This window comes from Pelmatolapia mariae, linkage group LG22 (genome assembly GCF_036321145.2).
Source record: "Pelmatolapia mariae isolate MD_Pm_ZW linkage group LG22, Pm_UMD_F_2, whole genome shotgun sequence".
NCBI lineage: Eukaryota > Metazoa > Chordata > Actinopteri > Cichliformes > Cichlidae > Pelmatolapia > Pelmatolapia mariae.
The window spans coordinates 28,499,496-28,515,727 of NC_086245.2; the positions used below are offsets into that span (position 1 = coordinate 28,499,496).

General features: G+C 39.0%; 1 protein-coding gene across 6 annotated transcripts in view; it reads right to left on the reverse strand.

Annotated features, from left to right (window-relative positions):
• Positions 1 to 16,232, reverse strand: part of LOC135933239 (CMP-N-acetylneuraminate-beta-galactosamide-alpha-2,3-sialyltransferase 1-like) — a 102,252-nt gene that overhangs the window by 44,540 nt on the left and 41,480 nt on the right. For 4 of the 6 annotated variants that reach the window (XM_065471280.1, XM_065471282.1, XM_065471283.1 and 1 more), the window contains 2 exons: positions 5,725 to 6,417; positions 2,428 to 2,621 (listed from right to left, as the gene is read on the reverse strand). In XM_065471280.1, coding sequence (XP_065327352.1) covers positions 2,428 to 2,621; positions 5,725 to 6,015 — 485 coding nt within the window. In that variant the 5' untranslated portion in view covers positions 6,016 to 6,417. Of the gene's footprint in view, positions 1 to 2,427; positions 2,622 to 5,724; positions 6,418 to 12,501; positions 12,624 to 16,232 lie in introns of all 6 variants that reach the window. The other 2 variants (XM_065471281.1, XM_065471284.1) reach the window with 1 other exon arrangement.

Genomic DNA, 16,232 nt, shown 5'->3' on the forward strand with positions numbered 1-16,232 from the left:
ATAACAGTAAGACAAGGATGCCTCCAGGTTAATAAATTATGAAATGAAAGAACAAAGACAAAATTAAAAATGATAAAACATCTGGCACATTTAACCAGGTTCCTGGGTCGACTTTGATTTATTGTACCAGCAAAGTAAAAATTATTTTAGGGGCATAACCAGGAATGATGACCTAAATATTAGAAATCTTTCACTGCCTTAATATTCTACCTCTATATCTATAGATTTATCTCTAAATATAGAGATGAGTTTAAAGAATGTCAGATTCTCACATTCCAAGAATACACACTGAGAACAAGACCTCATAGAGTCAATGGTGCACTCAGCCCTGAGCAGACTTCTTTCAGTATTATCTCTAAATAAAATGGGAAGCATATTTTGGCTACAGTGTTTTCTAATTATTTTACTGCACGAATATCTGCTCTACTTGAGTTTGTCATAGCAGTAATTAGCTGGAAAGAATATATTCATACGATATAGGGAAAAAAGTATAGTAAATATTTTAATATTATTTTGAACTTATGAAATATCTAAGAAGTAGAGTTTATTATTGTATTGGGAAGGATTGAAACATACACGCTGCTTCAGTGTTGGGATGTAGGCATGCCTGATGTTCTTTATGGTAGTCATAAAAACAACCAGCCACTTGAAAGGCAAAGAAGCTAAGCTTCAGTTAGCAATCATCATTATTGACGCCAGCTGCAGGCCAACTTTCTTCTTCTACAACTAATAGACTGCTTATAAATGATGGATGAAACTACAGTGCCGGCTTCAAAGCAGAAGCCTTCTTGTTAGAGTGAAAAATTTAAACCCTGTCTGATATATTGACCTTGATATTTAGCTACTTGCTGACCTATTGGTGTCTGCATTTATAACAAGCGATAAATGGAATTTTAAAAAGTAAAAAAGGGAAGGCAGAAACACCCTTCAACCATGTAATCTGGGCTGATATTACACATTTTGTCCACCAGGGGCACTCTGCAACTTGGCATCCCACATGTTTGGAAATGCACAAACAAGGAACTGATCCTAGCAGAGTCAGGGAGAACGTAAACAAGTACTCCACAACTTCTTGTGGCAATAAAATACATTCATTCTGCACCCCCATATTTCTATTATTAACTGAAAAAAAACAATGAAAATACAAATAATTTCACATAAAAATATTTAGAATGTCTGTTTATGTTTTTGATCAGCTGAAAGATTTTTAAAGCACCAAATATCTGTATCATTTTATATATAAGACAACATATTTTATCGTTCTAAAATATAAGTGGTGATCTCAGTAAAATAACAAATGGCAACAGAACCTAAATAAATCCAAAAAAAATTTTTAAAAAATGTAAGCATCTTATTCATTTTTCTAATTTACACTAGTCTGTAGTTAGTAAGCTACTGCATCTACTGTGGCTGTTTAAAGCTGTGCTCATCTTTACTTTCCCTGCACTGCCTGTAAGCACACCTCCTCACACACCACGTATCATATATAGAGTGGTGCTGACAAAAGACAGATGGAGCAAAATAATATTAATCTAGTCAATATTAATCAAATGTTCTCTAACCATGAGTGCAATAAAAGCAAATATTGCCTTGAACATAATGAAAGGGAGTGAAAGAGAGAGAAGCGTCATCATCCGAGCTCTTCAGTTATGTCGGAACACTTAACCACAGTTTGCAAATAAATCAAAAACTACCACAAAAATAAGAAGAAAAGCTCTCGGTATCGCAGGTTTGAAAAACCTCCAAGCTACTGAACCTTCAACATTAAGTTCCTCCGTGGTATGTTAGCTCTCTTACTCCAAGCTAAAGCATGGCACACTTAAAGGCAGAGCAAGAAAGAACTGTATCAGTCGCACATATCAACCTGTCCCAGATACCCAGTGTTTTTAGTCAGGAGTGGAGCTGTACCAGTAGGCAGTAGGCCATATTATTAGTCAGATAATTCCAGGGTGGAGACATCCAGCTCAGTTGAACCATGGTGGGCTGTGATGCTGGGCCTCCACAGAGGCTAAAACTGTTATTGTACCAGGCTGTAATTATACTTTTTAATGTTGTTTGGTTGGGAATTTTACATGGAAGTCTTACTGCATTGCTTTTGGAATCATCCTCATGTGCCCATTAGGGGAACTGCAATTTTTGACATTCGTGTGGCAGTTTTCAGCTCAGAGGTTGCCGCTTGCTTTTCTTTCTTCTTGTTTTTTTGTAATTCTGATGTCTAACGACAGGCTGCACCAGTAGCTACCTTGCCCTCGTGTGATGCTTTCATAACATGAACTGACTCGTGAAGCTTGAAAAATTAAATTCAACTCTTAAATTCACTCTGCCCAAGCAGAGTGAAGCAACAGATCCACAATTCAATTTTCACAGTGCAGAGTAAATAGAGGTGAGAGCTTCAAAATCAAAACTCTGATTGACGTGTTTACTGACCTTATAATGAAATCACTGGAGTCGATGAGGCCACCGTAATGGGACCCCTTCAGGTTCCCAGAGTTCCCCACGACGGCGCAAGTCCTGCAGCGCTCGGGGCCAGCGTCCATGTAAAGCACCTCATCGGGGATGACTTGGAACAGCTCCTCCACCACTTCGCTGAAGTTGGCCGGCTGCCTCTCTGACTGCAACCACTGGTGACAGAGCACATGCAGGCCTCAGAGACAGACACACAGCTCCAGGGCCACTTTAAGTAGAAGTGATTGAACAAGGGCAGTGGAGCTCAAGACACCGAGCACATTTCTGAAAGAACCTGAGGGGCAGCTTAGCTCCGTCTGCGGGGGCTCTTTTGGCCCTGCTTTCTTCTGGCAGCTTTGAACTCGGAGAGACAGCAAATAAGCGCAGGAATGTGCGTGTGCTGTCTGCTGAATGGATACAGAACATTCTACATCATTCTCAATTTTAAAGCTTTGGATACATGTGGTTCAAAAATTTTCCTTCAGCCTTTTCTATCATATTTAAACAACTGAGCAATAAGGTTTTAGGTGGACAGCAGGCAAGTTTAGAATATGCAGCAATTGATGCAGGAACTACATTTGGCTGTGTAACATGTAAACTGTGACAGCTCCTTGGAGAAAAGCGCTCAGATGCACCTTATGGTCATGCCCTTGCCTTGGAGCAGAGCAGGCCACACCATCTGGCCGGGCAACCGTAGATATGTGATGCTTGCCTCATCAAGCTTCCTGTGAGAAGCACTTTCTGGAATGAATAGTGACAGGAGGCAACCTTGCAGTAATTTGCCTATTCCTGCCTCTAATTGGACATAGTGTGAGGTGAATGTGGGAATACTGGATGCCTTCCACACAAAGGTAGGATACTTTCTGTGAATAGCTCTTTCTGATTTAGAGAGCTGCAGTTTAATGATGACATATAGAGAAAGTAAACTATATATTGGGCTGGTACATAAGTACTTATGTAGATGGGGCAAGGGATCCATAAAACACTAACCGCTATGGTATCCAGCGACCGTGGATTCATTTTTATGTTTGCTGCGTTTTATGTTCCCCACACGCGACAGGCCAAATGTAGGGGGCGTGACATCCATTAAGATTTTTTTCCAGTGGAGAGAAAATGGAGGTTGATATGGGGGAAATCTCAGTAAATAACAGTAAAAAAAACTGGATTTCCTGTCACTGCATCCAAGGGCTTCTACTCTCAGGGGGCCATTTAGTCAGTGATGCTCAGCAATCACACAGGTGACAAAATCCATCTTGGAAGAGGCAGAGATAACAATTCCTCTGCTGACTGCCATGTCAAGTCATGGTGCTCATGTCAAAACAAATACATTATGTTTAGTCTGACACTAGACAGTTGCCAGATGGAGACTTCAGTGACTTGAAAAGACTGGGATGCACTGAGTTTTCACTGTTACAGTAAGAGTAGTAAGATTACACAGGGATTTTTATGCATTTGCTCTCATGCATATATGTTACAGCGTTGGATGCTCATCTTTAGTGTGGCCAAGATTTCAGGTGATGCGAGGTTGAGGTTGATTTTTTTTTCAATTCTTATCTCCATATGATGTCAGTAGAAAAGGATTTACAAAATATAGTAAAACATGTTCTGCTGTTTAGAGTAGGGCAGCCCATTCAGAGGAAAGCTGTCACGAGGCATTAGCCAAACCTTTTCTGAAAGAAATGAGGTCCCACACCTTACACTTTTTGTCACTTGCAGTGATGAAAATGGTCCGATTATAATTTTGGTGAAATATTAGTCAAGTTAGTGAACTTCAAATGTTTGTGATTTGGGAACAGAGCCATTCTAGATGGTTGCGTTCCTTGTTACCGATGTTTTTGTTAACTTTCTAGCAACAAAGTCACTAAAGTAAAGTTCTTTGAAAGCTCTTATAAAAGTTTACTGCTAAACTAGTTTTATGACTGTTTAATTGCCTACAGCAGGGGTGTTAAACATAAGGCCCGGTGGCCAGAAACGGCCCGGTTTGAGCTCAAATCTGACCCACTGGATGGGTTTGGAAAATGTGAAATATTTTTTAATATGTTTTACAACTTTTACTGATAATTAAGTTATAACCTTTAATACCACACCAAAGTATTTACGTTACCGATAAACAATTTTGCTATTTTTTTAACTACTGACTATAAAAATTGTTTTTTTTAAATGGGTATGGCTAAAAAAAGAAAAAAAAAGGGACTTTCTGTGATTTAGCAGAAACTGTTTCATATTTACCGGACAGTGAGAGCACTGAGCTACCAGAACTTTGCAATTTAAGTCCAAAGAGTCATGTTGGCAAATTTCCTTTCATTTACCTCAGCAATATTTCTTTATCATGTAGAAAAACTGACATGTACTATTAAAAAATTGTACTTTCTTTTCCTCATAATAAGATATCTACACGTATATTTAACCTTCTTTACACTGACTTCACTGGTCCCGGTGTCCTGCCAAGGTAGGTATCCCTGACAAAATTTGATTCCCCTGCATCGGGAGCACGCGTTGGGCTCTCCAAATCACAAACAAACAGGATCTCACATTCTTGATTTTTAGTTCCCACTTCTTTTAATGACTTATTACTCCTGAAACTTTGGAAGTTTTAGCTCTTTAAAGAGAACAATAAATGTATGATTTTCTGTTGTAACGCTCAACAATGTAATGCAACAACACTCATTTTTCACTTTTTTACAAAACTAAAACATCACTACTTTCACGTCTACTTGACTGTAATGGAGGCGGAGTAAACTGGATCCGCTCTCCCTGCTCAGCGAACGCTCCCGACGCAGGGGAAACAAATTTTGTCGGGGACACCATCCTCGGCACAACATCGGCTCACTTAAGTGGCTAACACTGAGGCCTACAATGTAACAGGAGTTTGACAACCCTGGCCTAAAGTGTGATGGAGACAGATTCCAGTGAGTGAACAGTTAAAGCATCTTTTACACTTTCAAGTCATGTATGGAAAATGTCTCTCGTTATCTACAGATTTTCTGGGAGAGAATTTCCATATTCTCCATCTCGCTTGTTAAATATGAACAAATTGTGCGTGGGAGTTTGCTTCACAACTTGATCCTGGTAAAGACTTGTTGGATTTGGAACAATCAATGTGGCAAAAACAAATGTGTCGTGGGAGCATTACAGCAGTGTGTGAACTCTGTTCTTTATTCATGATCTTTCCTTTTCAGCACCTCGCCTTCTCTCGAATGCTGAATGTGCTTTTTTATTACCAATCTTGTGTAGAAACAGCATTGCAAATTCCCCCCACACACATCCCCTGAATCTTACCTGCCACCACTTAAAGGTCTCATCGGAGAGGGCACTGTTCTCTCTGGTCATCAGAGGGTGGATGGACTGATTAAAGCGTTCGGCGAACCACGGGTCATCCTCCAGCTCTGCTATGCACTGACGACAGGCACACAGCCCTTTGGAGAAGAAGTTGTCCGAAAGGCGAAATGCGTACTTAAAGAAGTAGAGTGAAGGGTCCCGGAAGGTATAGCTGAACAGGAAAGTTGTAAATGTAATCACACAAAAAAGGAGAGTAAAAGTCCTGATTCTCCTGACTTTGAGCAGAGGCATCTTGTCAACAGTCAAAATCCGCTCGTGGGAAACTCTGAGAGTGCAACAGAGAAAAGCAGCATCACGATAAATCTAGAGTCCAAAAGGTGTGAGAAAAAAGCAAGCCCATTGACCACATGGTACAGGTGACTCAGATGTGTCAAAACACGGCGTCAAAATGACATACACTGGTGCGGTTATTTTTCAGACAACTCGGGGTTTGAGTCAAAAACGTCCTTAATTAAATCCATCAATGTGACTTCTTTGCAGATTTCTTTCAAATCAAAGGACGATAAATCTGCTGTGTGGTTCTTCCAGCCTGGTGGTCCCAGGTTTATGAGTGTCAATCCGATTTACTGACTGCTCCGATGTTGACTCTTTGAGGTCAGTGACTGTTGTGTCATCCATTGTTTAATAATCCACCTAGAAGGTAAATAAAAGGACATTGTGTAAGTTCGACTTCTTGAATTCCCCCAGCTCACTGACTAACCACTTAAGCGTAGGGTTAGATTGCATTTTATGCTAAGAAAGCCTAGAATCAGAGATTACAACATGTTACCCTTAAAATCAAGTTTTTTTTCACCATTCTGGCCTTAGAGTACCTGTATCATAGGATATCCATTTGTGTGTCAAATAGGAGAATTCCATACATAGGTTTACAGGCAAACCTAATACTAACCCTAATCCTAACCACAAACACATTGCCAGAAAGCTGGTGGCTCAGTACACATCACAACACACATTCTCCAAAGCTGCCTTCTTGTAATTTCACAGCACCAACAGTTCCAAGAGGAGACTGTACCGCAGTACAATTGATTTGCAAGACTGTGAAAAATGTTTTCTTTATTGCTCTGTTGTTGCCAAATTATACAGGATGCATCAAAGTCTCTTAGCTCTTAAAAAAGACCATCATCAAAAACCAGAAATGTCTTCAGTGAAATCATTTCAGCTTTTCTGGAATGAAACAGGAAACAACCGTAATCCCCTTTTGCATCCTCCCACCCCCCTGTGACATATATAAAAGACAGACTGAACATAGAAATCATTGACTAACTGGAGAATAACTGCCTTGTGGCTGTAAACCTCCAGTATGAACAGTCACGCTGCTGTTTTCATCCATGCCTCTTTGCAGACATTAGTATTGCAGTTTTGCACTTGCCATCAGCATCATTAATTAGGAATATCAACAAATGAACTAGCTAGCTACCTAGCAACCTGACCGGTTGGCCATTCCGCAGGGAAAACACGAGACAGGAAAACCTGGAGTCTGCTAGTTAGCATCGGGGAAACACAAGGAAACATTTAGATAAAAAACAACTATCCTGCTACCTCCAAAGGTGGGTTACTGACAGCAAGACCTGCTTCTCAAAGGACTTTGATACTACCATGCGAGTGGCAACATCAGGGGTTACAAAAATGAAGGAAATACAGAAGTGCCAAAAACTTCACCTGGCTACTTGAGGTTAGATCCAAAAGCGAGTTACTTCCTATAGTCTGTTATATAAAAATGCTGAACATCAAGCCATTTAAAAACATGTTTAAAACCATGTACGAATAATGGTTTGGGCCCTTTGTGGATTGTTTATTGTCCCTCAATAATATTTCATTGTAGCCAATAATTATTTTACAAACATGCGTGGATTGCTCGCTGTGTGTCATGTTACTTTTGGTGAGTGAAATTCGAGAGTCTCTGACTCTACACTAATTAGCTGATATATGCATCTTTGAATTGCAGCTGTATAATTTATAAGCACAATTTGCTAACCAAGCATGATAGCATTAGCTTAACATGTACCACTCCATCCTCTCACACAAACATGGTAACAGCTGGCTCCAACAACAGTTAAATAAAATAAATAACTTGGCAGCAGGATTAAAAATAATGCTTAGACTTCAAAATGCACAACCCCAAATCAGGGGCTACTGCCATCATTTATATACAGTCTTTGAGGCCACATCATAGCTAGTTAGTTGGGATAAGTTGACAGATACCACTTTGGTGATATTTACATGTCTCCACAATCACATTTTGATGTCAAAAAGGCATCAAGGTACAGATGCATGGGGACACGTGTTTGTTTGGCCCTAGCTAATTTGATTTGATGTTCAGTCATGTGTTTTTTTTTTCTTTTATAATTAGACACATTTATTCGTCTCGGCAAATTAAGAATATTCCCTTTGGAGGGTAAATTTATGGTAAAACGTCACTTTTAAGGAGACAGCAGATCAGCACATCATTGCATCATTGTTACAACATTAGTGGTTATTTGCTTCTCCAGCCAGTTTGGCTTCTTCCTTTAGCTCTGACCACACTTTCAGGTCATGAGTCCACTGTGATTGTTGCAGCAGCTAACGTCTGGATTAACTTGCTTATTTTCATGACAAACCATAACACAGTCAAATGTGAGGTTATCTGTCTGGCAGCTAAAGCCTGGCCAAAATTGCCTCATGCAATAAGACAATGATCCCAAGCACAGGAGCAAATCTACAACAGAATGGATGAAAACAGAAACCAGGTGTTAATCCAAGCAAACCTGATCAGGACCATAAGAAAGCCCTACATAACGAATATCTCAAAGAACTGAAGTAACGTTGTAAAAAATTCCACAACCAATTTAAAAGACCGATAAAGTCATGCAGAAAGTGATTAACTTAGTGCTGCTGAAGCTTGTTTTACAAACTACTAAATCATAGGGTGTACTTGGTTTTTCAAAGGACTGCTTAGAATCCTGTGAAATGTTCTGTTTTGCATGACTGTATAATGTATGGTTTCAAAACTAGAGGTTTAACTGAATAAAAATCTGAAAAGTTTGTTTTTTTGATTTCAGAAGGGTCAGAAGGGCTCCCCACTGTCCATAGGCCTCTAGGCCAATACCCAGAAAACACGCTGGATAATCTGCAAACCCCAGCAAAATGAAGACAAAAAAACAAAACAAACAGAAAGAAGAAAATGACCGTGGTAATTATTTAGAGAAACTGTGATATAATATGACAAGCCCTGTGTTAAAATTCAAATACATTTAGAGCATGACATGCAGTGTCAGTGAAAGCGTACTTAAACTGATCTATGAGGAGTGTCTGCTAAAAATGGTTGGGAACCACTAGTAAAAACCACGTTCAACCTACTATGGAGCCTATAGAGTTATTCAGAAACACACTGCTGATAAAATTCCCAGAATATCATTAAGTATTTTTTGGAGCATGGCTTTTCTTGACACACAAAGCAGGCAGACCTCCTGGGGTTTCATTTCCAACATGAAAAGGCCACCTCTGCCTTTATCCAGGGCCCGGGCTTCATTGTGATGTGCAGTGGTGTTTAGGATTCCACAAATACCTCTATATTTAGGTAGCAGCAGATTCACACTGGTGATAAAATGCATTCATCGCAATGCAGGTCGAGAAAGACATCTGAAAAATGAACCCTAGAAAACATGCAACCTCCCCTTTGCTCTTAACCATTTAGGAGCGAGCCTGCCATATACAAGATCTGTGGGAAACTCCATTACAACGAGAGAAAGGCTGCAGGTCTTTCCTGATTAGAAATTGATCAGGTCATTCAAATTCCACCCTGGAGGGAAGCAAAGAGGATTGGATTTAAGACTGCCTGAAAAAGACTACACAGCGACACAGCTTGCCTGTTGATTTCATTCTCGCTATCGGAGCAGGAAAACAAACTGTACAGGCATTTATCTGCTGCACTGACACAGACCAATGCACAGGCAGGCTTAGAAGTGATCCCGTCTGCTGTTTGAGAGTCAGTAACTCACAGCGCAGCACACATTTGCATAGAGCCCAAGGTTGGTTATTGTCAAAGGCAGCGAGTTTGACAAGAATACCTGGGGACACGTCTAATGGACATATCAATGAAGAGGCCTACTTCTATAAAACAAGCTGTTGACTCCACTCAGTTTGAAGCTCTTTGGCATTAAGGGTGCAGGTAGATGGGAGAGTGAGCAGAATTTATTCTCAAACAGGTGGCGCCTCCCCGCTTTTGACAACACACAGACTGTCATCTCGCTCCTCTGACCTTGTCCGACTGAAGGCTGGCAACCCTGCGTTGATCAAAGATTGCCAAGCTGAGACAGCAAAGCGTCTGTTCACACTTCACAGACTCCAGGGGAGTTTAGGGAGAGAGAGGGAGGGAGAACGAGATGGGGTGGCAAACAGTAAAGAGGGGAAAAAAGTGCACCCCCCCTCCCCCTCCTAATCTTCAGTTCTGAGAAGTCATCAACTTTGCAGGGTGTAGTTACAGTAAAGTGTTTTCAGTTTGTGTTCTGTGGAAATTGTTTTTTCTCTCCGGCTTACCTCTGCCACAATTTTAGAAATCAGAATTCTGCAGTTTTTAAACTCCTTTGTATTCTATAGTTGAGAAAGGTATCTGCTGAGCTGAGAACTTGCTGAGTTAAACCAAGCCTCTCAGTTGGAGTTAACTTTCAGAAGTGCTGCAACCACTATTTCAATGTCATTTTTACATAAAAATAATAATATACTTGCAATGTGGCACACTGCCAGACTGAGTGAATGGGTAATCTTTTCATGTAGGATGGAAAAATCTCCCCCCTTGTGTTGCAGAACAAGAAAAGTCTTCATTCATGGGACACTTTATAAAACTAAATGCCTGATTGTGTCAAATATAAATAAGTAATCCTAATTTACAGCAACATTGTCTAGTCAACAAAACATCCATCCAGCCATCATTTTTCACAACATAAAATAATGTACGTTTGATTGCACATGATCTGATATCCCTCTGTAGGTGTCGTTCCTGCATCATGTTGGTCCTGGATCAATATTGCATCTGACCAATCACATTGTCAGCTTTTAGTTAGCCAAGAGGTGACATAATGCTGTAAAATGCTGTCACAAGGAGACTAACATGTGTAACCTAAATTTAATAACCTAAAAATCTTCAAGCTTACCACTTGTTGTAGAAAATTTTTGTATAAACAAAGGTATTCTTTCCCCTCCATGTCCCAAAGCTATAGCATCACAGCGATGTGACTGGTAAGCTGCCATGCTGATCAAATACGCCTTTTTATCACAGGGTGTCCGATAAAAGCCGTTACTTCTCAACACTTAAACAAATACAACACAATGTAAATTAACTCCTTACAGTTCCTGTTAGATCTATCATCACCCACTGATTTCTGGATTTTATGGCAAAAGGCATAGCGGTTCTTTGAAACCTGGAACTGCTAACTAGTGAAACCAGTGATCATTAAAAATATCAGTAATCATTCATCAATGTTACCCCAACTTTAAAAAAAAATATAGTGATATCCAAGTCCCAGCCTGACTGCAAACTAAAAGTCAAAACCCAAACCCACCTGATTCTAGTAATGCTTCAATATTAAAAATATCAGTTGTTTTAACTTAAATATGAAGTGATTAATTTAGACAATAGTGAGCGTCACACTTCAACGCCTTCCCCTGTGGTTTAGTTGGTTTCTTTTTGTTGCACCTTCTGTTTCAAGAATCAGTTTTTCTTATTTACCAGTCATTACTCTAGGTTATGTGTGGGTGGGGCAGTGTGTCACCGCCACTGCTGCAATTGTTGATCATCATGATTAGTGGACCAGGCTCCAGTAACTACCCTTTGTTTATAGAACGTTGGCATACACCCTTTGCCTCACAGTTCTCCCTCTAGCTCTCCTTACAAGTCGGCCACTTGTCCCTTTTGATTTGAAATACTGTCAGACTTTTAGTAGCTTAGAAACACATAGGAGTACAAGAGTGGCTCATTTTATAACACATTCTTTACCTGCTTAGTTAAGCTAAGATAGCCCAGTATCATGTGAAAAAGCCCAATGTGGCAACACTGAAGCAGGGAAGATGTGTCCGCATCACAGACTGTATATAAAAGACAGGCGTATTGTTTTGTGGATTTTAAAGCCTTGGTGTTGGCATTTTGGCGGCATTCTTCTTGTTATTTTGAAGCCAGAAATGACCAGTGTTGGTTTAGCTCTCCAGAGAGTAGAATGCTAGCTTATCAGCTCATGCTAGCAAACTTGGTTAGCAAGCTGCATTCTTAAACTGCAGTAGTGCGTCACATATATATGCAAATCTGTGCCAAGCTACCGAACCACATTTTCTTTGACTACCTGTAACATTAAATCAAATATCTCCATTAAATATGATTAAAATGATGCTACACTGAAATTCCCCTACTATACAACTGATAAGCTATTTATAATCTCATGGCTTCTGGACATGTGGCCACTGGAGGCACTGCATTACTACATAGCGTAAATATAATGTATAACTATGTTTAAGCATTAATAAAGCATTTAGGGCTGTGTTGTGGCTGCAGTTTTGGAGGTATTTCATCTGTCATACTAGCTAACAAAGCTAGAAAATTCAGATAAGTAGCATATCTCACAATTTGATGGTTGTATAAATTAATAATAATACTCATCAATTTTCTTTCTGCATCCACTGTTACATTATATCATGTATTTTTGGAATTAGCACACATGGACCTTTCACTTTAGAACCACAGCACCTTACCAAAGGATAGTAGGGAAACTTTATTGCTGACCAACGCTAGACTCCCACTGTGTACCCAGAATGCCTTCTGTTCCAAATGAATGATGGGGCAGCATTTCTTCATGCAGGGCTGCAGCCGATCTCTACATGGCCAAAAGAAGAGCATTTATAATGTGAAACCCGTCTGAATGACAAAATGCCTTTACTTTCAACAACACGTACAGCCAGTGATGATACATAGTCCATGTCTGAAAAGGGCTTTAGAAACACTTATTGTACAAATATAGGAGCCTACCAGCTCAATTATTTAATAAAACAACATTATAACAAACCTAAGTGTAAGAAAACCTCTTTTATCATCAGCATTCAATATCGCAAAGTGCACCAGGCAGGATGAATAAGAAAAGCTGTTTAAAGCAACCAAGAAGAAATCCAGAGGGATTTTCTGTGAAATTTCTGCTTCATAACTAATAATACCTCTCAGAGAATAAAAAAATGAAACAGCTCCAGATTTTACATTTGATGGCATCACATCTATGAGTCTTCATGCTCTGGTCTCTGCCTTTGATGGAGAGTATTTCATTTTCACAGTTATTGACTTTCAGCTCAGTGCTCTATTTTAATAAAAGGGGGGGTATGGTTATGTTTCTTGCTCTAGCAGATAAAGAGGATTCCAGGGTCACTGAGGGATTGAACAGTGAGGGCAAAGTCTTCTGAGGTGATTTGAATAAGCTGAGAAATGTTTTTGAGGTCAGTTCACACATGTGAATGGAGCATGGGATCAGTTGGTAGATTAGTTCATTCAGCTGGACCTGGCTTATATAAAGGGGAAAAAACATAACATATAACCTCCATCATTTCTAAAATCACCTTAACTGTATAACCAGTCCTTTAGATTTTCAGGTTTCGTTTTATTACTTTAAACACAGAATATGTGGATTGGAAAATACACAATATTCTACATACTGCACCTTTAGTAGCGGTTTCCATGACTCTGACAGGGCTGCAAATAACACCCTTTTAAATTTCAGTGGACCAAACAGGAAGTGGAAAGCGATCACATTTAAAACATGACTGTTTATCTAACGCCCGACATTTTGAAGTTGAGAATATTGTTTGCCCAACAGCAATATCTATTTTTAAACAGGAATGGTGTGTGTGTGTTCACACCAATGATAAAAAAATATAAATATAGTGACATGTAGTCAGCATTTGCTATTCTTGATGTGCTTATTTTTATTTTTTGAAGGCTAGTTGTTTTCAAACGCAATAATAGCTCAAAGCAAATTTCTAGTATGAAATTGTATTTCAGCATAAATACTAAAAGAACTTATACTAAAATTATTGTTTCTGAAAAAGTGAATATACTGTATTCTTCTACATTTAGTATTTCAACTACTTCACTGAGTGCCTTAGTAGTCTTTTAAATGCTCACCAATAAAACAATTATGCATTCATTTAATACACATTAAATAGAATAAACTAAACCACTGTTGGGCTCTAATTACTACCTGAGGCACAGATGAATAGATATATAGATAAATAGAACTGATTTAAAAGTTAAGTGCAGAAAGAAAATAGATGTAAACACTCAAAAACAAAAGCAGAGAACTATGTGAAAGGCATGACGTGGATTATGTGACAGCCAAAGGCAGGTGGCATCCTTGTAACTCTAGCACACTTCTTCGATGTTATACAGACATGTATAAATACGGGATGAATAATGGCAAACTAATATCTGAAACCTGCATTTTATGTATGCTATTTAGTAGGGGTGCAACAATACTCGTATCGATATTGAACCATTCGATACAGTGCTTTCGGTTCGGTACGCATATGTATCGAACAACACAAAATTTTTTATTTATTTTATCAACTTTTCTTCTGACGATGCTGTCTGTGTTGAGCGCTCAGTGGATCTGCGTTCGACTACTCCGCCTAGGCTGCACTGTCGAGTGCAGATCCACTGAGCGCAGCGCAAGCTAGCAAGACAGAAGCTAAGCTCGTTGCAACATGGCAACTGCCTCAACGCTACCCGAAATTGAACCTCCCCAACCCTCATTCAGATCTGGCGTTTGGAACTATCTTGGTTTTCATGTGATGCATGACCCTGATGGTAAGGGCGTCATGGACAAAAGTAAAACAGTATGTCGGATGTGCCACGCAATGCTCAATTGGTGGGAACTAGTGTGTTAGCGCAGTTAGCTTGCTTGTTAACGTGTTGACACCGTCCAGCCCCACGCACGGGGCGATCCGCGGTAACTCGTTAACGGAGATTTGCCGCGTTATGGCGTTAATGTCATTTTAACGAGATTAACGCTGACAGCACTAGTGGGAACAGAACGAATATGATTTACGCCGACATCATCGTAGTGCAAAGACAAGTGGAAGCAGACAAAAACAACAAGCACGCATGCTACAAGCTTTACCCGAGCCATTTAGACAGCCGTTAGCACATGATTCTCCTTATGGGGACCTGATATGTTTAATATGCTGCTGAGAATATACCCCAGAAGAAGCGTATAGTATAGCTTTTATTTTGGAAAGAGCCATTTCTCTGTAATAAACTCTCTTTTCCAAAGATGAGTGATTTCTCCATCAGATCGATTTATTTTTTATTATTATTATTTTGTTGTTTCAGCAACATTAAATTTAAAAACTGTACTTTTGAGTTAAAATATATATTTATAATTTTAATAAATGACAAATTAAAAAGGCATGAACATTTTTTTGTATCGAAAAAATATCGAACCGTGACACCAAAGTATCGAACCGAACCGAACCGTGAATTTTGTGTATCGTTGCACCCCTACTATTTAGCCATTGACTTATGTTGTAAATGCTAGTTAGCCATGCTAATTAGCCACGTGGAGCTGAATGCCTGGTCGAAGCTAAATAGCTGGTGAAAATTTGCCAGCTGGAATTTACTAATACTTTTTTTGAAAAGAAAATTTCAAAGCACAAAAGATTTAAGACATATCCTTTTTCATTGTTTGGCAAATTAATACTGAACTGAAGACTGATGTTACGCTTTTATTTTTAGTCAATATCAGCATGTTAGCTTAACACATACACTGGAAAAAGTCAAACAGGTAGCCTTAAAGTTTAATCCTTAACACTTTACATCTTCTTTATTTTATTCATACAAAAAAGAAGTACAAAATAAAAATATGTCCGTTTTCTTTAGCACCCAGTTTGGTTTTCTTCACTTGTTATTCAAATTGTCACCTCTCGCCAAGGAGGTTATTTTGCTTGTGTGCGTGTCATTCTGTCTTTCACGTTAGCTTGAAACGCTTTAAATGAATTCTAAGAAAACCTTCTAAGGCTGTAGATTTGGGTCATGTTAAGAAGCCATTAAAATTTGTAATAAAGTTTTCAAGGTCAACTTCATGATAAATTGGTCAAAAAACAGCAACTTTATACAAGCGTGGTGTGTATTGTCAACATATAGAAAGTACTGTATAAAGATTAAAAACATCAAGTCACACTTGACCTTTAACCTCTCAATCAATGTCAAACTGATCATAAAACAAACTTAACTAAACAATGAAATGAATGCTACACATATACTACATAAATAAAAAATAATTGTACTCCAAATGATCTCAAGCATATGAAAATTGGTTTCAAGAAGTAAGCAAATAAGAAAATAAGGAAAGCCTGCACTTTGCACTTGTTTTTACTGGACTGCAAACTACTTAAAGTGCATTTCGAAAGAACAAAGAAGTAAAAATATATACAATACTATTTCC